This window comes from Doryrhamphus excisus, chromosome 7 (genome assembly GCF_030265055.1).
Source record: "Doryrhamphus excisus isolate RoL2022-K1 chromosome 7, RoL_Dexc_1.0, whole genome shotgun sequence".
Lineage (NCBI taxonomy): Eukaryota > Metazoa > Chordata > Actinopteri > Syngnathiformes > Syngnathidae > Doryrhamphus > Doryrhamphus excisus.
The window spans coordinates 20,586,820-20,611,621 of NC_080472.1; the positions used below are offsets into that span (position 1 = coordinate 20,586,820).

General features: G+C 39.4%; 1 protein-coding gene across 1 annotated transcript in view; it reads right to left on the bottom strand.

Annotated features, from left to right (window-relative positions):
- LOC131132339 (hepatocyte growth factor-like) overlaps window positions 1-22,494 on the bottom strand; it is a 37,727-nt gene extending 15,233 nt beyond the window's left edge. Inside the window, exons 1-9 of the mRNA XM_058077877.1 lie at window positions 20,969-22,494; window positions 14,342-14,504; window positions 14,155-14,267; window positions 13,724-13,838; window positions 6,883-7,025; window positions 6,679-6,799; window positions 6,487-6,605; window positions 2,367-2,544; window positions 1,123-1,256 (exon numbers count right to left, since the gene is read on the bottom strand). Coding sequence (XP_057933860.1) covers window positions 1,123-1,256; window positions 2,367-2,544; window positions 6,487-6,605; window positions 6,679-6,799; window positions 6,883-7,025; window positions 13,724-13,838; window positions 14,155-14,267; window positions 14,342-14,504; window positions 20,969-21,032 — 1,150 coding nt within the window. The 5' untranslated portion in view covers window positions 21,033-22,494. The remainder of the gene's footprint in view (window positions 1-1,122; window positions 1,257-2,366; window positions 2,545-6,486; window positions 6,606-6,678; window positions 6,800-6,882; window positions 7,026-13,723; window positions 13,839-14,154; window positions 14,268-14,341; window positions 14,505-20,968) is intronic.
- Window positions 22,495-24,802: the final 2,308 nt, after the last annotated feature.

Here is a 24,802-nt window from a genome sequence, read left to right on the forward strand (position 1 = left end):
TATAGGTGAAAATAATAATAATAAAATAAAAATAAAATAAATATTTTATTATTTATTATATAATAAAAATAAAATAAAATAAAATAATAATAATAATAAAATAAAAATAAAATAATAATAATAAAATAAAAATAAAATAAATATTTTATTAGTATCAACTTCACCCATTTTTGCAGTTTTTTTTAACAAATATTTCAACTTTCTTGAAATAAATAATCTCCGTTATGATCTTCAAGACGTGCAGACCTCACAGCTATGAGACCAGGGTTCAATTCCACCCTCGGCCATCTCTGTGTGGAGTTTGCATGTTCTCCCCGTGCATGCGTGGGTTTACTCCGGGTACTCCGGTTTCCTCCCACATTCCAAAAACATGCTAGGTTAATTAGCGACTCCAAATTGTCCATAGGTATGAATGTGAGTGTGAATGGTTGTTTGTCTATATGTGCCCTGTGATTGGCTGGCTGGCGACCAGTCCGGGGTGTACCCCGCCTCACCCCTGAAGACAGCTGGGATAGGCTCCAGCAGTGATTTTGTTCAGCAGTGTTTTTTTCCCAGTGTCAAATTGACTAATATTTTCATTTTTTTATTATTATTTGAATCATTAAGTATGCAAAAATTAAGAAATCAGGACCGGGCAAAAAAAAAAAACACCTTCTCACACCCCAGTAGGTTTATTTCATGGATGACTAAGGAAGTAGTAAAACATTCAAGTTTGAGAAGCTAAAATGAAAGGATATTTAAATTTTTCAATGAAACAACGATGACTAGAACACTAGAATAAATATCGATAAATTGGATAATGAATGAATCGACATAAACGCACAAATGGCCGGTCAGAAGGAGCACCAAAGCGACATAAGAAAGTTCATTTGTGGTTCAATACGTGTTTGTTTTCCTTTGCATGTTTTTACACAGCAGATTGCAGTCCTGTGGGAACGACTATTTTGGCTGCCGTGTCGTGTTTGTTAGCCGCTTGACTCATTAAACTTCAAATGTACAATCTCGGGCCTCTCATTGGCCAACGGGAGAGGACAGCGTTGGGTATTGGGTATTACAGGTATTGGTCGAGGAAGAACTCCCAACTTTTGGCAGAGTTCTGTCATTTTAGTTCTGTAACTTTACCAGTTTTCTGCGCGTCCTCGGCGCCACACCTGGGGATGTGCGTGCAGTTGGCCTTCCTCTGGTTGGGGTCGTTGGTGAAGCACCACGGGTACTCCGCGCCATCCGGGTTGCGGCAGAAGTTCTCCCTCAGGTCCCTGAAAGCACACGCTACAATAACTCGAGCTCATTCATTCATTCATTTTCTACTGCTTTGACTCACAAGGGTTGCGGGGGCTGCTGGAGCCTATCCCAGCTGTCTTCAGGCGAGAGGCGGGGTACACCCTGGACTGGTGGCCAGCCAGCCAATCACAGGGCACATATAGACAAACAACCATTCACACTCACATTCATACCTATGGACAATTTGGAGTCGCTAATTAACCTAGCATGTTTTTGGAATGTGGGAGGAAACCGGAGTACCCGGAGAAAACCCATGCATGCACGGGGAGAACATGCAAACTCCACACAGAGATGGCCGAGGGTGGGATTGAACTCGGGTCTCCTAGCTGTGAGGTCTGCGGGCTAACCACTCGACCGCCGTGCAGCCAAGTATGAACATCCATCCATTTTCTACCGCTTATCCTCACGAGGGCTGCGGTGCTGGAGCCTATCCCAGCTGTCTTCAGGTGAGAGGCGGGGTACACCCTGGACTGGTGGCCAGCCAATCACAGGGCACATATAGACAAACAACCATTCACACTCACATTCATACCTATGGACAATTTGGAGTCGCTAATTAACCTAGCATGTTTTTGGAATGTGGGAGGAAACCGGAATACCCGGAAAAAAAACCCACGCATGCACGGGGAGAACATGCAAACTCCACACAGAGATGGCCGAGGGTGGGATTGAATTATTGGGATTATTATTATTATTATTATTACCCTTTGAGTATTAAGTTGCTGTGTGATGAGTTTAGCTTTTGTAAAATGACACACTGAGTCAGACTGTTATACTGAGTATTGACCTGCTATTTCCAGTGGGTTGATAAGTACACAGTGAGTTCACTCATCACTGGTGGACAATTTGGAGTCTCCAATTAACCTAGCATGTTTTTGGAATGTGGGAGGAAACCGGAATACCCGGAAAAAAAAACCCACGCATGCACGGGGAGAACATGCAAACTCCACACAGAGATGGCCGAGGGTGGAATTGAACCCTGGTCTCCTAGCTGTGAGGTCTGCGCGCTAACCACTCGACCACCGTGCCGCCCTAACCCAAGCTCATTTGGAATTTTTTTTTTTTTCCCGGTTTTCAGGACTCACTTGCATTTGAAGTGGCGGGGAATAAACGAGTGCTGATGAGGGAACTGCGAGTCCCATCGCTGACACGTCACCCCCTCGGGAGTGACGTTCATGGTGCCGCGGTAGTCTTTCCCCTTTCCGCGGACGCAGGACGCCGTCACGTTCACATCTGGCTCCTCGACGCCGGAGGAGTCGGACTCTTCGCAAGGAAGGGAGAGGAAAAACAAGTGAGCTTGTGGAAGTTTTGTAGGGGGAAATGCCAAGGAGGGAGGTATTAATCCTGGGAAGAATGTGGCATGTTTAACCTCCGGACTGATGATCAAAAACAGTAGCACAACCCCCCCACCCCCCACACCACCACCACTTGGAACCTTCCTTGCTGTTTACTCATAACACTGACATTCTTCCACACTTTAAAGTTGATCAGATGGTTTCTCTTTTGGCCTTTGACAGATGACATGGCAGAACATGGAGGAGGTTTTTTTTCCTGCAAGGCATGCCAGGTTTTATCATCTCTATGAGGATCCACACACACACACATCTGGACAAACCTCCGCCCAGTCTCTAAATCAGAACCTTCACCGTCAAGTCAATGCATGCCGACAGAAACAATGAAGGATGCTCTCTCAAATATGCACCCACTCCCAGAATTTTTTTTTTTTTTTTTTACTCCACTTCGGCTATCCTTTGTGTTGCAAAATGTTCCCACGAGTCGACTTTGCCTGGCTTTTCCGAAGCAAATGCGTTTGCGTTCTCAGATTTAGCGGAGATGAAAGAACTATGTCAAAAATGATGTCAAAACATTGCGGCCGTTTAAGATAATCCACTAAGGCAAAGAAACGATATTTCTAATTTTGTTGTCTGATACAATACTGACTGAAAAATGAAGTATTGTACTATTGCACTATTGTACATATACTATCTGTTGATTCATTGATCATACTGTTTATAATTTATATAATCTGCAATAACCATACTCTACTCTAGTCACTTCACTGCAATACTGTACATATTACTGTTATTATATATTGTCATATCCATACTGTTTATAATCTGTATAATCTACAATAGCCATATCATAGTCATTTCCATACCCTAGTCACTCCATTGCAATACTGTATATATTACTGTTATTATATATTGGCATACCCATACTGTTTATAATCTGTATAATCTACAATAGCCATATTATAGTCATTTATATCCCTGTACATATCATCACTGTATTATAGTCATAGCCTGTATAGTTTTATTTACATAGATCTGTCCATACTAATGTACTTATAAAAAATTGCACTTCTGGTTGGATGCTAACTGCATTTTGTTGCCCTGTACAAGTGACATGAGCAATAACAATAAAGTTGAATCTAATCTAATCTAATCTAATCTAATCTAAAGTGCAATATCTGAAAGTTTTGGGAACCATTGCATTAGCTCGCCAATTAGCCAAAAAACGCTAACCCGAAGCGGCTAGTGACGTTACAGTAGGCTAACAGCTAACCGACAAGCAAACTTGCTGACTAAAGTAAAAAAAAAAAAAAAAAAATCGAGATGTGTGACTCATGAACGAGGCCTTCAAAGACTGCAAGTTTTTATTTACTGCAAGTTGAGGCTCACGGATACTCGTTGTCTGACTCACCCCGACTTACCCCGCCAGCTAAATTAAAAAAAGATTTATTGATTGTGCAATTTTTCTTTCGACCTAAATGTCTTTCCCCTGTGGATAAAAGCCTGGTCCAAACCTCAGATACCGTTTCTACCGGAGCCACATGACAGGTGCTCGAAGAAGACTCCGGTTTCAATGACTCACGCGTACTTGAGTTGACTTCCGCTGACTCATGAGTACTAAACAAAGAGTTGTGTTTCGCTGACTTAACAAAGAAATTTGTTTCACCGATTCATGGGTACTCGACAAAGACTTGAGTTTCAGTGACTCACAAGTACTCGTTGAAGAGTCGCTTTTCACTAACTCACGGGTACTCAATGACAACTTGAGTTTCATTGACTCACAAGCGCTGCATGAAGAGTCGGGTTTCACTGATTCGTGGGTACTCAACAAAGACTCACTGGTAGTAGTCAAACACTGAAGGTTTAGTGATTCACAGAGTCGGGTAACTCACGGGTGCTTGATGAAAAGTTGGGTTTCACTGATTCATGGGTACTCGACAAAGACTTGAGGTTCAGTGACTCACAAGTGCTCGATGAAGAGTCGAGTTTCACTAACTCACGGGTACTCAATGACAACTTGAGTTTCATTGACTCACAAGTGCTGCATGAAGAGTCGGGTTTCACTGACTCGTGGGTACTCAACAAAGACTCACTGGTAGTAGTCAAACACTGAAGGTTTAGTGATTCACAGAGTCGGGTAACTCACGGGTGCTTGATGAAAAGTTGGGTTTCACTGATTCGTGGGTACTCGACAAAGACTTGAGTTTCAGTGACTCACAAGTACTCGATGAAGAGTCGCATTTCACTAACTCATGGGTACTCTGTGACAACTTGAGTTTCACAAGTGCTGCATGAAGAGTCGAGTTTCACTGATTCATGGGTACTCAACAAAGACTCACTGGTACTAGTCAAACACGCAAGGTTTACTGATTCACAGTTAATGGACAAAACATTACCAGTACTCATGGGTACTCCATAAAGACTCCATGAGGTTGAGTGACTCACTGGTGCTCGATGAAGAGTCGAGTTTCACTGATTCGTGGGTACTCAACAAAGACTCACTGACTCACTGTTACTAGTCAAACACTCAAGGTTTACTGATTCACAATTAATGGACAAAAAAATTACCAGTACTCATGGGTACCCCATAAAGACTCCATGAGGTTGAGTGACTCACATGTGCTCGAAGAAGAGTCGAGTTTCACTGACTCACTGGTACTCGTCGAACACTTCAGTTTCACTAAACAACAAGTACTCGACAAAGAGTTAACTTTCACTGATTTACGAGTACTCGACAAAGACTCCAGTTTCGGGTAACTCACGGGTGTTTGATGAAAAGTTGGGTTTCACTGACTCGCGGGTACTCAACAAATACTCCGAGGTCACTGACTCACTGGCATTCAGGGAAGACTTGAGTTTCACTCACTCATGAGTGATGACAACTCGAGTTTCACTGACTCACTGGTACTCCTTGAACACTGGAGTTCCACTAACTCACGGGTACTCAATGACAACTCGAGTTTCACTGACTCACTGGTACTCCTTGAACACTGGAGTTCCACTAACTCACAGGTACTCAATGACAACTAGAGTTTCACTGATTCGTAAATACTCAACAAAGACTCACTGGTACTCGTCAAACACTCGAGGTTTACTGATTCACAGTTAATGGACAAAATATTACCAGTACTCATGGGCACTTCATGAAGACTCCATGAGGTAGAGTGACTCGATTTTCACTGACTCACTGGTACCAGTTCCACGAACTCACGGGTACTCAACATAGAGTTGACTTTGACTGATTTCCGAGTACTCCACAAAGACTCAATTTTCATTATGGGTACTTGAGGGTCACTGACTCACTGGAACTCATCGAATACTTGAGTTTCAGGTGACAACTTGAGTTTGACTGACTGGTGATTTACAGATGCTCGATGAAGAGTCAAGTTTCACAAACACGCGGGTGCTTTGCCGACATTTACAACTGTACCATGAATCGAGTGACTCTTCAGAAGTCGAGTCAGTAAAAGGAATCACTTCATGTTATACAAGTTTCTATTGCCCCGATAGCTAGTACATTAGCTTAGCAACAAGTAAAGCCGTGAGCTAACCGGTAAGTGACAAAACACAGAAAGTCCAGTGGTTGTAGAAGGTTCAAGCGCCCTTATCGTCCTCCACAGAACCGATCCCTTGACATTAATTTGCTAGCTTAAAAAAACCCACAAAGACAAAGTCATCCCCCGAAACCAATTCTGTCTGCGTAAAAGTCTACAAAGAAAGGCAAATAAAAATCCCACGAGGCCCCGCAGGGGCAAGAATTACTGGTCTGACATCAACCACCAAGGAACCACCAAAGGAGCATCAGTCCAGTCTGTCGCCATCAATTCTCAAGCCTTAAAACCTCAGTCTGCCCATCACCATTAGGACTCTGTGATCATGTAATGTGTTCCTAACATCCACGAAGACTGCTTACCACATGCTGTGATGTTGCAGTACTCCCAGGGAGTCTTGGGATCCATGGTGTAGCACCAAGGACGCAGGCGGTTATCCGGGTTCCGGCAGTAGTTGTCCGATAAGCCTTTGTCCCGGTACCTGATAAGGAGAAAAACACTCCAAGCTTAAAACTGATACTGGTTTCTGGTTTGACCTTTATTTGTCTGAATACTTTTTAGGCTGGAAGTGGTGTTTATGTGGCCTGGATGAGTCCCATCGCTGGCACTCCTTCCCGCTCTCGGTATGGTCTACTTTTCCTCGGTAATCCTCGCCGTTGCATGTCATGCAAACATCTGTCGACGCAATTCAACTTTTGTTAAGCTTCCCCGCAGAAACAGCAAACGGCAAAGGCAGGAAAACAAATCAGGAGCTTTACCCTCGAAACAATGTGCTACGCCGCACTCCTCGGCTCTTACGTTGGGATCGGTGGTGTAGCACCACGGACCACCGGGGTCGTTGTTGGGATTCCGGCAGAAGTTCTCCCTCAGGTCTTGCGTCGGGTACCTATCGGGATAAAACCTACAAAGGGGGGGGAGAGACATCGTTGAGGGCGCTTAGTTGATCAAATAAATTTTAGGGAGCGCGTCGGTTCGCATTGCTAGCAAGGAAAATAAATCCGCAATCCATTTGCATGGGCAAGTTTACATTTCAAAAACGACAAGCGTATGCTAACTAAGTCATGGATACACCTCGACCAAAACGTTTGCATGATTGCCCGGAAGAGTGATACCCTGTCGCCGCTAACTCATGTGCGACAGGAACTCAAACACAAGCACACAACAAAGTGATGGATCACCTGCATCTTGAATTCTAATCCCCCCAGCACCAGGAACCAGGAACCAGCACAATAACTACATATTACACCGGTTTTAAAGTCGCTACATTGGCTCCCCATCCGCTTCAGGATCCATTTTAAGATTCTCTTACTGGTTTTTAAATGTCTTAACCCCCGCGGAGCCTGTGGTCCTCCGGCACTGGTCTTTTAACTATACCAAAACCCAGAACAAAAACCCACAGTGAGGCAGCATTTAGCCACTATGGCCCCCCCACCTGTGGAACAGCCTGCCCGAGAGCCTCAGGACTGCGGAGACTGTTGATATTTTTTAAAAACGATGAAAGACGCACCTTTTTAATCAGGCTTTTAACTCATATTTTTAAACTTTTCTTATGTTTTTATCTTTTTAGTCCTATTTTTTTGCTCTTAGTCTTCAGCTTTTAACTCCAGTGTTATGTTTTTATCTTTTTAGTCCTATTTTTTTGCTTAGTCTTCAGCTTTTAACTCCAGTGTTTTAATCAGGCTTTTAATTAATATTTTTAAACTTTTCTTATGTTTTTATCTTTTTAGTCCTATTTTATGCTCTTAGTCTTCAGCTTTTAACTCCAGTGTTATGTTTTTATCTTTTCAGTCTTATTTTATGCTCTTCGTCTTCAGCTTTTAACTCCAGTGTTTTGTTTTTATCTTTTTAGTCCTATTTTTTTGCTCTTAGTCTTCAGTTTTTAACTCCAGTGTTTTGTTTGTATCTTTTTAGTCCTATTTTTTTGCTCTTAGTCTTCAGTTTTTAACTCCAGTGTTTTGTTTGTATCTTTTTAGTCCTATTTTTTTGCTCTTAGTCTTCAGTTTTTAACTCCAGTGTTATGTTTTTATCTTTTTAGTCCTATTTTTTTGCTCTTAGTCTTCAGCTTTTAACTCCAGTGTTTTGTTTTTATCTTTTTAGTCCTATTTTATGCTCTTAGTCTTCAGCTTTTTACTCCAGTGTTATGTTTTTATCTTTTTAGTCCTATTTTATTCTCTTAGTCTTCAGCTTTTAACTCCAGTGTTTTGTTTTTATCTTTTTAGTCCTATTTTTTTGCTCTTAGTCTTCAGCTTTTAACTCCAGTGTTTTGCTTTTAATCTTTTTAGTCCTATTTTAAGCTCTTAGTCTTCAGCTTTTAACTCCAGTGTTTTGTTTTTATCTTTTTAGTCCTATTTTTCTGCTCTTAAGTCTTCAGCTTTTAACTCCAGTGTTTTGTTTTTATCTTTTTCGTCCTATTTTATGCTCTTAGTCTTCAGCTTTTAACTCCAGTGTTTAACTCCTCAGGAGGGGGTCCTCCACACTGGGGGCTGTGTCGGGTCTGCTGAGGGGGTGCCATCCTTGGGTCCCTTCGACCCGGCCGGCTGGGGGTTCCTCCCTTTAATGTGGGGGTCCGCCCGTCTGTCGGAGTCGGGGAGGGGGCCCGGGTGCTGGTCCCCCGATGGCACGGCCTGCGGCTCCTCCCAGTGTGGACGGCCCCAAAGGTGGCCATGCCATGTCTCCCTACTGTGTGTGATTGTGTTAATTCTGTAAAGAATTAACACTGTAAAGAATTAATTCTGTAAAGAATTAACACAATCGTTTGTTTTAATTCTGTAAAGCCAAACTCTATACTGATTACCAGTATAGAGTTTGGAAATTCTTAAAGACGTCCTTAAACCTTAATCCGGGTTTACTCTCACCCTGAGAGCACCGGGAAAAATATTTGAGCCTGGATTCCCAAAGAAACAAGCGCTGACCTAAAATAGCAGCCTTTCAGCAGGTTGTCCAATCACTCGACCCTTTAAAAACGACTCTTCCCCTTGCGCCCCCCCTTCCTCTTCAAACCCCGGGGCTTACATAAGGCTTCTCCGCTAATGCACAACATGATTCAACCCAGAACAAGCTTGAAAAGTGACTAAAATACCACCCCCCCCCCCCCCCCCCCAACATCTGCTTCGTGTTAATCTACTAGAGTATATAATAAATTGCGTTACAAGGTAGTACATGGTCCCCCCACGCAAAACAAGTTGCATGTGGCGGGAGTCCATAAAAAAAAAAGGCCCCCGCATTAAGAGCACGTTAGCCGTAATGATGCTGCGCTAACAGATGTTAGCCAGTTAGTCATTGAATTTATCTCGGTGCCAAAGTCCATACTTTAGCTCGGAGTACTTGCATACTCGAAGCGTACTGGCAGAGCGGAGAGGGACGCACGTCTGCGAAAGCGACTATGGGAAAATATTTACGACTCGCCGTAGAGTTGACTTTATAAAGTTGGAGCACTCGGGTTGTAAAAAAAAAAAAAAAAAAAAGTGACAGACGAGAATGACATTGAAGATATAAAAGGATGGAGGTTGCGGCTCGTCAACGGCTAAAATGGCTATGGGTGATTCTGCTGCAAACGACGTCCATTTTTTTTTTTTTATCCGAAATGTAAAAATAAAATTGGAGTCAATCTAAGTAAGGACACAAAATAACATTGTGTTAACAATTAATGGTAATGGTTTAATTTCATTTGAACATGCATCAGATTACAATTGAATGCATCCCATAATCAGTTCACAGTTCCACATGTCCAAAAGGAGTAGGAAGAAGCAAAGCTTATTAAATCCTACCCCTCCATCTGGTACTTTTACAATCAGTAACTGTTACATTTGTTCACTTCCTGCTTTCATAATGTAGTTTAATTATTATTTTTTTATTTTTACTTTTTAAAATATATATATTTTTCATTTACTTTCTGCTTTCCTAATAGTTAATTTTTTTTTTACTTAAAAAAAAATTGTTCACTTCCTGCTTTCCTAATATAGTTAAATTTTTTTACTTTTTAAAAATATATATATTTTTCATTCACTTCCTGCTTTCCTAATATAGTTTAATTTATTTATTTATTTTTTTATAAAAACATATTTTGTTCACTTCCTGCTTTCCTAATATAGTTTAACTTATTTTTTACTTTTTAAAAATATATATATTTTTCATTCACTTCCTGCTATCCTAATATAGTTTAATTTATTTATTTACTTTTTTATAAAAACATGTTTTGTTCACTTCCTGCTTTCCTAATATAGTTAAAAAAATGTTTACTTTTTAAAAAAAAATTATTTTCATTCACTTCCTGCTTTCCTAATATAGTTTAACTTATTTTTTTACTTAAAAAAAATCACTCACTTCCTGCTTTCCTAATATAGTTTGATTTCTTTTTTTTTCTTTTTAAATTAAATTAAAATACATTTTTTTGTCTTGTACCGAAGTAGGAGGTGATATGAGCATCCAATGACATAATGGGTACCATAGTAACTATCAATATAGTGATATATATATATATATAGCACATCATATGTTTCAAATGTACTTCTTCCCTGAGATCATATTTCTCCGCTCTTGTAGAGAAGTATTGAATGACATTTTTAGCTAATTTATTTTTAGCCTTATGCATTATTTTAGCTGTTTGAAGATGAACTATATCAGCAAGTTGAAGTATTTGTCATTTTAGAAATAAGGAGTTAGTATGTTAGTAAAGTAAAGTCAAGTATGAGTACTATTTCTGATGTGGAACATGTAAGCTAACTTAACGATTCTCTTAAGTGCTACATTGACATATATCAATAATTCTTCCTGTTGATGAAAGCTAAATGAAGCATTTTAGAGACAAGCTGTTTTTGATACAGAGCCCTCTCCGGCCAGCTGGTGAGCATGTGAATTCCCATTTTAACATGAACATGAACATTCCATCATTCATGTACTTCCCTGCTGGGCGTCATCACACATTTCCTTTCCGACGACGCGGTCGGCTGACATAGACATAGACAACAGGTAGGAAGGACATTCCTGGGGGGCAACATGGTGAAAAATCACCCCCCGCTTTGCCGTTCGTGCCATGGAGCGTGAACGGAATCGTTAACGTAAAGTCAAATGGAGCTCGCCAAATCCCGCCAAATTGTTATGGTTATGGTTTTATTTCATTTGAACATGCATCAGATTACAATTGAATGCATCCCATAATCAGTTCACAGTTCCACATGTCCAAAAGGAGTAGGAAGAAGCAAAGCGTATTAAATCCTACCCCTCCATCTGGTACTTTTACAATCAGTAACTGTTACATTTGTTCACTTCCTGCTTTCATAATATAGTTTAATTAATTTTTTTTTTATTTTTACTTTTTAAAATATATATATTTTTCATTTACTTCCTGCTTTCCTAATAGTTAATTTTTTTTTTACTTAAAAAAAATTGTTCACTTCCTGCTTTCCTAATATAGTTAAATTTTTTTACTTTTTAAAAATATATATATTTTTCATTCACTTCCTGCTTTCCTAATATAGTTTAATTTATTTATTTACTTTTTTATAAAAACATATTTTGTTCACTTCCTGCTTTCCTAATATAGTTTAACTTATTTTTTACTTTTTAAAAATATATATATTTTTCATTCACTTCCTGCTATCCTAATATAGTTTAATTTATTTATTTACTTTTTTATAAAAACATGTTTTGTTCACTTCCTGCTTTCCTAATATAGTTAAAAAAATGTTTACTTTTTAAAAAAAAAATATTTTCATTCACTTCCTGCTTTCCTAATATAGTTTAACTTATTTTTTTACTTAAAAAAAATCACTCACTTCCTGCTTTCCTAATATAGTTTGATTTCTTTTTTTTCTTTTTAAATTAAATTAAAATACATTTTTTTGTCTTGTACCGAAGTAGGAGGTGATATGAGCATCCAATGACATAATGGGTACCATAGTAACTATCAATATAGTGATATATATATATATATAGCACATCATATGTTTCAAATGTACTTCTTCCCTGAGATCATATTTCTCCGCTCTTGTAGAGAAGTATTGAATGACATTTTTAGCTAATTTATTTTTAGCCTTATGCATTATTTTAGCTGTTTGAAGATGAACTATATCAGCAAGTTGAAGTATTTGTCATTTTAGAAATAAGGAGTTAGTATGTTAGTAAAGTAAAGTCAAGTATGAGTACTATTTCTGATGTGGAACATGTAAGCTAACTTAACGATTCTCTTAAGTGCTACATTGACATATATCAATAATTCTTCCTGTTGATGAAAGCTAAATGAAGCATTTTAGAGACAAGCTGTTTTTGATACAGAGCCCTCTCCGGCCAGCTGGTGAGCATGTGAATTCCCATTTTAACATGAACATGAACATTCCATCATTCATGTACTTCCCTGCTGGTCGTCAACACACATTTCCTTTCCGACGACGCGGTCGGCTGACATAAACATAGACAACAGGTAGGAAGGACATTCCTGGGGGGCAACATGGTGAAAAATCACCCCCCGCTTTGCCGTTCGTGCCATGGAGCGTGAACGGAATCGTTAACGTAAAGTCAAATGGAGCTAGAAATCCCGCCAAATTGTTATGGTTATGGTTTTATTTCATTTGAACATGCATCAGATTACAATTGAATGCATCCCATAATCAGTTCACAGTTCCACATGTCCAAAAGGAGTAGGAAGAAGCAAAGCTTATTAAATCCTACCCCTCCATCTGGTACTTTTACAATCAGTAACTGTTACATTTGTTCACTTCCTGCTTTCCTAATATAGTTTAATTTATTTATTTTTTATTTTTTACTTTTTAAAATATATATTTTTTGTTCACTTCCTGCTTTCCTAATAGTTTATTTTTTTTTACTTTAAAAAAAAAATATCGTTCACTTCCTGCTTTCCTAATATAGTTTAATTTTTTTTTACTTTTTAAAAATATATATATTTTTCATTCACTTCCTGCTTTCCTAATATAGTTTAATTTATTTATTTTTACTTTTTTATAAAAAAAAATTTTCGTTCACTTCCTGCTTTCCTAATAGTTTTTTTTTTTTACTTAAAAATGTTTTGTTCATTTTCCTAATATAGTTTTTTTGTTTTTTAAATTTTTAAATTTTTAAATTTTAAATTTTAAATTTTAAATTTTAAATTTTAAATTTTAAATTTTAAATTTTAAATTTTAAATTTTAAATTTTTAATTTTTAATTTTTAAATGGCCTTCAGTCCTTGAATCAATCACATCTGGACTGTTCAGATTGTCTGTGAAGTGGTCATTTGGCCTCTAATCTGAGCAGTTCATGTTCCTTAGAACTGTCCTATCTCGTTGGTCTTGGGTTCTTCCTACCTGGTCAGTGAGCTTGAACAGATGAACCGAACTGAACCGAACAGTCCAGTTGCAATCGATTCAATACCCAGGAACACAATGACCCGAATGAACAAGAATATTCACAGCCATCTTGTCCTTTTACCAAATGAAAAACAGACTTTTGGCAAAAGCTTCAAGTCACTTTCTTCCGCCCCTTTAATTGGTAAAATTGGTCAAAGGGCCTTACGGTCTTGGTCTTGGTCTTGGTGCGTAGGCGTGTGAAGTTGTTCCCATGACTTTTAGGTGTAAGGCGGAGCAAAACAGAAAAGGGAGTACTTACGTGTGTTCATTGATGTTATTATCTGACCAAGCTTGACAAGTGATGTTTGACTTGGTCCAAGACCTCCTCCCTCTGTAGCTGTCCTTGGGTCCCATGATGCACTCCCTTATGTAATCTGAGAGAGAGAAATTTTTTTTTTGTAGTCTTTAATTAAACACTCATTGGCACTTTACTCGTCATAGGTTGCCCATATAAGGTCATTAGGGTCTGGAGTGTGTTATTCCCAAAACAGGCAGTCGATGAAATGTCAGCCGACGCATTAAAAGTGCAAGATTCCAGCAGGCTCTGACTGTAAACAAAGATTTAGCGAGGTTGTTGATGCATGTTTACGCTCGCATTAAGAAGAGGCGTGGCCTCGTGGATGCTTTTGTTGTGTCAACATCTCCCCTTGCCACCTGTATCTCCTCCAAAAAAAAACACGTTCTGTTTACCTTTCTTCTCGTACAGCGTGAAGTTAGCGTTGGCTTGCTTCTGCACGCCGTGGCCGAAGCGGTCGAAGGGAAGCAAGTGGCATTTCCTGTTGTGCTTGTGGAAGTTGAAGGCCCTGCACACAGGAAAGACGTTAAGCGGGCGATAAGAGTCGGATAAAAGTCCAAAGATGGGCGGCCGATTCCTCACCTGCAGTTGAAGTGTTTCTTCACTTTTTTGCATTTGCGTGCGCAGTGTTCCTGCGAGCGACTGTTGCGCACCAAAGGCGGCTGAGGGCAGTCCGCGCAGACCAGGAGGTGGTTTTCGGATTTCTCGTAGCGCTGCAAGGACTGACGGCTCTTTCTGGCCTCACCTGCAAGAAGGGCAACGTCACTGGAGGAATAACTGCTAGCTAGCATAACAACATTAACGCCGTCTTTCAGGCAGCACAAACTCTAATTAAATCATGGAAAATAACGTTAAGTAAGAATTTTTTTTTCCAAAACGGTGAATGTGAATGAAATTAGCTCACTAGCCTTGCAGTGTTTTCATTTATTCATGTAACGCTCAAAATATTTAGCAATGTTAAAAAATTTTGCTAGCTAGCATAACAACTCACGTTAACACCGTCAGGCAGCACAAACGCAAATAAAATAATTCAAAGTCATGTTAGTAAAGTAACATCCCAACAACAAAAAAAATGTGAATGACATTAGCTCACTAGCCTTGCGGTGTTTTCATTTATTCATGTAACGCTCAAAATATTTAGCAATGTTAAAAAATTTTTGGGAACAAAAAAAAAGCTATTATCTCAAAATGTTTGTCTCTTGATTGTACAAACTCAAAAAAAACGATTTATCATCGTTAGCAAAAACACACAATTTTCAACACCCCTTGAAAACATCACTAGCCGAATCATTGCTAGCTAGCATAACAAATCACGTTAACACCGTCAGGCAGCACAAGCGTGAATAAAATAATTCAAAGTCATGTTAGTAGAGTAACATCCCAACAAGAAAAAAAATTTGAATGTGAATGACATTAGCTTACTAGCCTTGCGGTGTTCCCATTTATTCATGTAACGCTCAAAATATTTAGCAATGTTAAAAAAACATTTGGAACCAAAAAAAAAGCTATTACCTCTAAACGTTTGTTTCTTGAGTGTACAAACTCAAAAAAACCAGATTTATCATTGTTAGCAAAAACACAATTTTCAACACCCCTTGAAAACGTCACTAGCCGAATCATTGCTAGCTAGCATAACAAATCACGTTAACGCAAATAAAATAATTCAAAGTCATGTTAGTAAAGTAACATCCCAACAACAACAAAAAAATGTGAATGTGTATGAAATTAGCTCACTAGCCTTGCGGTGTTCTCATTTATTCATGTAATGCTCAAAATATTTAGCAATGTTAAAAAAAAAATTTTGGGAACCAAAAAAAAGCTATTATCTCTAAACGTTTGTCTCTTTTGAGTGTACTAACTCAAAAAACAGATTTATCATCGTTAGCAAAAACACACAATTTTCAACACCCCTTGAAAACGTCACTAGCCGAATCATTGCTAGCTAGCATAACAAATCACGTTAACACCGTCAGGCAGCACAAACTCTAATAAAATAATTCAAAGTCATGTTAGTAAAGTAACAAAAAAAGTAAAAAAAATGTGAATGACATTAGCTTACTAGCCTTGCGGTGTTCCCATTTATTCATGTAACGCTCAAAATATTTAGCAATGTTAAAAAAAATTTGGGGAACAAAAAAAAAGCTATTATCAGATTTATCATCGTTAGCAAAAACACACAATTTTCAACACCGCTTGAAAACGTATGCTAAATTTGAGCAAAACATTGTAGAGCTACGAGGACTGCAACGTCAATAGCCGAATCATTGCTAGCTAGCATAACAAATCACGTTAACACCGTCAGGCAGCACAAACTCAAATAAATAATTCAAAGTCATTTAGGTTAGTAAAGTAACATCCAAAAAAGATAAAAACTGTGAAGTCAATGACATTAGCTCACTAGCCTTGCAGTGTTCCCATTTATTCATGTAACGCTCAAAATATTTAGCAATGTTAAAATGTTTTTTAGGGAACAAAAAAAGCTATTATCTCGAAACGTTTGTCTCTTGTTTGTCTCAAAAAAAAGATTTAGCATCAAAAACACAAAATTTTGCTAAATTATGCTAAATTTGAGCAAAACATTGTAGCGCTATGAGGATTGCAGTCAAATGCAAGAGCGCGACGTCACTAGCCAAATCATTGCTAGCTTGCATAACAAATCACATTAACACCGTCAGGCAGCAAAAACTCAAATAAAATCATTCAAAATCTGTGAATGTCAATGACATTAGCTCACTAGCTAAAAATGCTACTGTTTTTGCATGGAATTTGCCGTTTTTCACGCGTTTCGTATGAATATATCGTAATTCAGTTGAGCGCTAGAATTTTTTTTTATGTTTTTCTATGTTTTTTTCAAGCAAAATTTGAGTGTAAGGCACATCAAATAATCTCGTAACAAATAATCTGCGCCCCTAACGCTTTGCAATGATTTGCTACGTTGTTGCTAGCAGAGCGTGGGCTAATACACACAATTTACAAAACATTGTAGCGCGAAATCACTAGCCAAATCATTGCTAGCTAGCATAACAAATCACATTAACATCGTCAGGCAGCACAAACACAAAGTTAATTAAAGTCTGTGAATGTCAATGGCGTTAGCTCACTAGTCAAAGATGCTACTATTTTTGTATGGAATTTGCGGTTTTTCACGTGTTTCGTATGAATATATCGTAATTTTTTTTATGATTTTCTATGTTTTTTTCAAGCTAAATTTGAGTGTAAGGCACGTCAAATAATCTCGTAATTAACCCCCCCACCCCCCAAATTGGGAAGCTGCACCACTAACGCTTTGCAATGATTTGCTACGTTGTTGCTAGCAGAGCGTGGGCTAATACACACAATTTACAAAACATTGTAGCGCGAAATCACTAGCCAAATCATTGCTAGCTAGCATAACAAATCACGTTAACATCGTCAGGCAGCAAAAACACAAAGTTAATTAAAGTCTGTGAATGTCAATGACATTAGCTCACTAGCTTAAAATGCTACTATTTTTGTATGGAATTTGCCGTTTTTCACGTGTTTCGTATGAATATATCGTAATTCAGTTGAGCGCTAGAATTTTTTTTTTTATGTTTTTCTATGGTTTTTTTTCAAGCTAAATTTGAGTGTAAGGCACATCAAATAATCTCGTAACAAATAATCTGCGCCCCAAACGCTTTGCAATGATTTGCTACGTTGTTGCTAGCACAGCGTGGGCTAATACACACAATTTACAAAACATTGTGGCGCGAAATCACTAGCCAAATCATTGCTAGCTAGCATAACAAATCACATTAACATCGTCAGGCAGCAAAAACACAAAGTTAATTAAAGTCTGTGAATGTCAATGGCGTTAGCTCACTAGCTAAAGATGCTACTATTTTTGTATGGAATTTGCCGTTTTTCACGTGTTTCATATGAATATATCGTAATTTTTTAATGATTTTCTATGTTTTTTTCAAGCAAAATTTGAGTGTAAGGCACATCAAATAATCTTGTAACAAATAATCTGCGCCCCTAACGCTTTGCAATGATTTGCTACGTTGTTGCTAGCAGAGCGTGGGCTAATACACACAATTTACAAAACATTGTGGCGCAAAATCACTAGCCAAATCATTGCTAGCTAGCATAACAAATCACGTTAACATCGTCAGGCAGCAAAAACACAAAGTTAATTAAAGTCTGTGAATGTCAATGACGTTAGCTCACTAGCTAAAGATGCTACTATTTTTGCATGGAATTTGCGGTTTTTCACGTGTTTCGTATGAATATATCGTAATTTTTTTAATGATTTTCTTTTTTTTTTTCAAGCTAAATTTGAGTGTAAGGCACGTCAAATAATCTCGTAATTAACCCCCCCACCCCCCAAATTGGGAAACTGCGCCCCTAACGCTTTGCAATGATTTGCTACGTTGTTGCTAGCACAGCGTGGGCTAATACACACAATTTACAAAACATTGTAGCGCGAAATCACTAGCCAAATCATTGCTAGCTAGCATAACAAATCACGTTAACATCGTCAGGCAGCAAAAACACAAAGTTAATTAAAGTCTGTGAATGTCAATGACATTAGCTCACTAGCTAAAGATGCTACTATTTTTGCATAGAATTTGCCGTTTTTTACGTGTTTCGTATGAATATATCGTAATTCAGTTGAGCGCTAGAATTTTTTTTAAATGTTTTTCTATGTTTTTTTTCAAGCTAAATTTGAGTGTAAGGCACATCAAATAATCTCGTAGCAAATAATCTGCGCCCCTAACGCTTTGCAATGATTTGCTACGTTGTTGCTAGCAGAGCGTGGGCTAATACACACAATTTACAAAACATTGTAGCGCGAAATCACTAGCCAAATCATTGCTAGCTAGCATAACAAATCACGTTAACATCGTCAGGCAGCAAAAACACAAAGTTAATTAAAGTCTGTGAATGTCAATGACGTTAGCTCACTAGCCAAAGATGCTACTATTTTTGCATGGAATTTGCCGTTTTTCACGTGTTTCGTATGAATATATCGTAATTCAGTTGAGCACTAGAATTCTTTTTTTTAATGTATTTCTATTTTTTTTTTCAAGCTAAATTTGAGTGTAAGGCACATCAAATAATCTCGTAACAAATAATCTGCGCCCCTAACGCTTTGCAATGATTTGCTACGTTGTTGCTAGCACAGCGTGGGCTAATACACACAATTTACAAAACATTGTGGCGCAAAATCACTAGCCAAATCATTGCTAGCTAGCATAACAAATCACGTTAACACCGTCAGGCAGCAAAAGCTCAAATAAAATCATTCAAAATTTGTGAATGTCAATGACGTTAGCTCACTAGCTAAAGATGCTACTATTTTTGCATGGAATTTGCCGTTTTTCACGTGTTTCGTATGAATATATCGTAATTTTTTTAATGATTTTCTATGTTTTTTTCAAGCTAAATTTGAGTGTAAGGCACATCAAATAATCTCGTAATTAACCCCCCCACCCCGCAAATTGGGAAACTGCGCCCCTAACGCTTTGCAATGATTTGCTAGCAGAGCGTGGGCTAATACCGCGCTTAACATGATGTATTCCCCTACTAAAGTCTTGGGAGAAAACATGGCACGAGTAAACGCCGTAAAAGTGACAAGCAAAGTGAAACATTGTCTTGTTTCCGCTGAGTTAGTTTAGCTGCGCGAGGACGACACCAAAACGAGCGCGAAGACGACGTGTGCAGACGATGGGGTTCACCGGGAGGACAGCGCCCTTCTTTTAATTCATTTCCACCTGCCGGGGGGGGGGAGGCCATGTAGCTCCACCCTGAGTGGACTATAGTTACAATGTGGACTTAAGTTACGACGCTTTACAAGCGGGGGCCGCGACACGATCCGAGGTGGTCGCAATTTTTTTTTTTTTTTTTTTTTGTGCGATGAATGTTTGGGCTGAAGTGGAGCACATCTGGCACTCATCACAGTGTTGTTGCAGCCCTGATGTCTGGCCAGGCCGCCCAATTACATTTCACTTAGGCTCTTCCTCCTTCGCCGCGCTTCGCCAACGTCTCGCTAGCGCTATCTCCTTGAGGACGCTAACCAGAGGAGGCGTGATGCGCGTCTCTGAAGTCCACTTTCGGGACTACAACCACTCGTTTAAAGCGAATACGAGTTGGCTAAGGAACCAACTTTTACTTTCATCCACCCCAGAGGGAGGCTCCGGGGGTCAGGGGTCAGGGTTGGCACGGCCGAGTCGGCGCTTTGTCCACAGGGGACGGATGTCACGATAACCTGTGGTCTATGATGGAGAACTTGGATCAGTCGGGGGGGGGATCGGGTTTAAGGGTTTTCCATGGGGGGGGGCATGCATCCTTTGCTTTTATTTAAGTTGCCGTTTTAGCTTCTGGGATCACTTTGGTTTTGTTTATTATTTTATATTTTTAAGTAGTTTTTTAGAGGGGGGGGCTTTTATTTTATTAAAAATTTAGATATATTACCATTTTTAAAAAAATGTGCCATTTTATTTATATATTTCATTTTTATCTGTTTTATTTTATTTTTATTTTTATTGTTTTATCTGTTTTTATAAAATTATGCTCAACCATGCTCAATTTATTACTTTAAAAAATGCTTTACCCCTTTTTACATTTTTTAATTTTTTTTTTAATTTTAATTTTTTTTAATTAAAAAAATAGTTTTTATTTTTGTATTTTTTCTAATAAAGGTTCAAAGTAAAATTTCTAAATTAAATAATAATGACATTTAAAGACAAAAAGATTTTTTTTTCCTATCAGTGCGCCTTTTCCCACAAATTCTTTCTTCCGGTCTGTGATTGGCTAAAAACGCACCTGAAAGTCTGCAACTGTTTTATTGCAGAAACAGCTGAAGGATGTTAAATAGAACGGCTGTATATTATTTGAGGTGCAAATAAAGCAATAAAAGGACATATTAAAGGAATCTGGCTTTTAACAACTCTCCAATAAAACTATTTTTTTGGGGGGGGGGGCATGATCCACTAGTAAATAAAAGGAAATAAGGGGGCCTCCTGATGTGGGGGAAGAGCAGCTAATGCGCAAATATTTAACTTAGAGCCAAACACTTATTCAATGTTGAAAAACACTCTCCCTCTCTCTCTCTATCCTAAAAGTTTACAAAGTACCAAGCTGACCGTGAACCTCTCATGCATCACTCCATTCAAAAGTTGGTAGACAAAAGTGTCGATTTAAGCCCACCAAGTGAAAGTAAAGATGAGTAATGAGCATCGGTCTTACCTGCATCCAGCATGCCCAGCAGCGCGCACACAAGCGCCTGGTAAATCCATACGTGCGTCCTCATGGTGGACTGGCTGACTGACTGACTGACGGCGTGCGTGTTGCGTGTGCAGGCAGGTTGCGTGTCGCACACTCGGGGATGCTTCGATGTGACGTCCTGCAACGGCGGATGTCCACCGCGAGTCTCTCGGCGTCCTCGGTTCAACCCGCCCACTTCACGGCAGTCTGGCTCTGCTCTTTTTCAGCGCGCAGAGGCGCCACTAACCGCGTGCGTCAAGCTGGCTGGGATGGGGAGGAGGTACCACGTCCGGTTGTCGCTTTCAAAATAGAAGCACCTTTTACAAAATACGTAAATGCAACTCAGTGAAATTCAGGCTGATATCGGTGATCCTCAGTCACCAACTGTTTGGTAACAGTTTTTCAGTTCGCAGCATAAATAACATTAAAAAATGTTAATAAAAAATTATTAACTGAAATAATTGCGTTTATTGTAAAGCTTCAAGTATATTGAGGTAGTGGGGTGATTGACAATATAGCCAAGGTCATATACAATGCTAATATACAGTGTAAAGAGGAGTAAACAGTGTAAAATGGCATTTAATCCGGATCTGATCCAGATTGGCTGCAGTATAAAGAGGACGTGTAAAAATGCAATTTAATCCAGATCTGATCCAGATTGGCCAGAGTGAAACCGGAAGTGTAAAATGGCATTTAATCCGGATCTGATCGAGATTGGCCACAGTGTAAAGGGGACGTGTAAAATGGCATTTAATCTGGATCTGAACCAGATTGGCCGCAGTGTAAACGGGACGTGTAAAAAAGCCATTTAATCTGGATCTGATCCAGATTGGCTGCAGTGTAAAAGGGGTGTCTAACATGCAATTTAATCCAGATCTGATCCAGATTGGCTGCAGTGTAAAGGGGCCGTGTACTTTTTTTTTGCAATTTAATCCGGATCTGATCCAGATTGGCCGCAGTGTAAAGGGGATGTGTAAAAGAAATGCCATTTAATCTGGATCTGATCCAGATTGGCCGCAGTGTAAAAAGGTGACGTGTAAAATGCCATTTAATCCGGATCTGATCCAGATTGTCTGCAGTGTAAACGGGACGTGTAAACAAAACCCCGCCATTTAATCCGGATCTGATCCATATTGGCCGCAGTGTAAAGGGGACGTGTAAAAAAAAATTGCCATTTAATCCGGATCTGATCCAGATTGGCTGCAGTGTAAACAGGCTGTGTAAAATACCAATTTCAATAGCAATTGAACATATTTTGAACACAAACGACATCAAAAGAAGCTACTTTCTTTCACCAGTGTTAGCATAGAATTTTTGCGGAATTTGTTTGACTGTATCGTAAGCATCCGGGGAAGAACATTATTTCGGAATGACTTGATAATTCCAGCCAAATTCCAGCCTGTGTTAAGACAAGCTGCTGGCCATTGTTCCCATTTTAAAATGTAACACACATTTTTTTGACAATATTAACGTAAGACAACAAAAAAAATGACGCAACTTTCCCTGCCCTATCACGGAATTGAAATTAATATTAAAGAAAAAACAATTTTTTTAATTAAAATTAAAAAAAAAATTAATTAAAAAAATTTTTTTTTTAATTAAAATTTTTTTTAATTAAAAAAAATTTTTTTAAATTAATTGTTTTTTTTAAATATTAATTGCCGTAGTCCTTGTTGCCACGGAAACAGCTTTGTTTTGTTTTTTAACCTGCACAAATTAGGAAGAAAATGCTGCCTAGCAACAAGTGGTGGATGTAAAATGTAAGCATGGAACAAAATAGTAGTTTTGTTTACTGAATCAACTTTGCTGTTTGTTGTCTTGTGTTCACTTTGTAGCCCCTGTTATTCCTCTTTAGGACCCGACATCGCACTTTTTGACTTTTGACCCCCTGGCTGAACGGGGTCGGGCACCTGGCCTCACATGGATGACTGACACCATGCCACAAAATCATTAATTTGCACTTAATGGCCTATGAAGAAGAACGTTTCAGAAGCGTGTCTCATTCATGTTGAAGGAGTTGCAATCTGGTATTTTTAAGTTGATTGATGAGGCGTAGAAAAATAATTATCATCACTACCATCACTAGAAACATAGTTTGTGTAGAAAGAGAGAGAGAGCGCATGATCTCTTCCACGCCAACAAGGGATGATTGTAAGACCATGCGTCTATCTGACAGGATCTTCTCTGCAGCCGTCACTTTGGCTGTGGTGGAAAAACAGATGGGATTCTTGGCGGCGCGTGCCAAAGATCACTTGGCGCCACCTCGCTGGGATCACAACCTCAAAAAAAAAAAAAAAAAAAAATGATCAGCCGTCAGGTAGCGAAGCGCCTCAAAACAAACTTCCAATCAATCACTTTGCTGTTCATGACAAAGCGGTCACACCGGAGACGGGATTTGGATACTAGGATGCTTCGAAGGGTGCTTAAAAGGACCACAAAGACCAGTTAGGGGCAGCTGGAAGCCATCCAGTCCAGATACCAGCCAAAAAAGGGCTAACCCGAATTTGACAGGAAATCCACACTTCAGCCGTTAATGGGCGGCAGCGCTTAGGGCCCTCCAGAGAGGAGGAATGGTCGGCGGAGGTAAACGCCAGACGCCCCTGGTCCGTCCCTCATTAGGACGTGTAGCGGGTCATGGTGGCTTTGGTGCGGCAGGTGTCCTCGACACCGCGCTCACATCACACCTGTCAATCACGCCAAAGAAGAAATCCAGACATTTTTTTTTGCCGTGCATACCAGCCCCCTTTGAACCCCCCCCCAGCGCAGCGCGCGTCAAGCCCCCCCAGGTAGATATGCTAAGTCTTGATTATGCATCCGATGACTGAAGGTGCTGGAGCGCTTATTCCAAACACGCCACAGCAACGGGAGTATTAACTTCCAGCGATTGTACTTCCACTCAAGGACCCCCGGGGGTCCATCTTTGGAGGACGTCATTCCAGAGGTATTGCTAGTTGGAAAGCTAGGTTAAACACTAGGTGAACACGTTGAAGCTAGCTAACTCCCTGAAGAGTACCTGCTAATTTGCCGTCAACCTGAGCGACAACTTTAGAGATTCTTATCCTGGCTTGGTTTCGGCTGATTAGTCCCAGTGTTGCTCCGATTCTGATGTGAACATGAAGCTAGCCAAGCTAGCCAAGCTAGCCAAGGACACAGGACAGTCGGGAAAATGGAGGTTGGGGTCAAAATTAGCCACAATCTGGGATCTGATCCAGATTGGCCGCAGAGTAAAGGGGATGTGTAAAATGGCATTTAATCCAGATCTGATCCAGATTGGTTACAGTGTAAAGGGGATGTGTAAAATGGCCTTTAATCCGGATCTGATCCAGGTTGGCTGAAGTATAAAGGGGACGTGTAAAATGCAATTTAATCTGTGATCGGATCCAGATTGGCCACAGTGTAAAGGGGACGTGTCAAATGCAATTTAATCTGGATCTGATCCAGATTGGCTGCAGTGTAAAGCGGACGTGTAAAATGCAATTTAATCTGGGATCTGATCCAGATTGGCTGCAGTGTAAAAATGCAATTTAATCTGGATCTGATCCAGATTGGCTGCAGTATAAAAATGCAATTTAATCTGGATCTGATCCAGATTGGCTGCAGTGTAAAGCGGACGTGTAAAATGCAATTAAATCTGGGATCTGATCCAGATTGGCTGCAGTATAAAAATGCAATTTAATCTGGATCTGATCCAGATTGGCTGCAGTGTAAAAATGCAATTTAATCTGGATCTGATCCAGATTGGCCGCAATGTAACAGGGACGTGTAAAATGCCATTTAATCTGGGATCTGATCCAGATGGGCCGCAGTGTAAAGGGG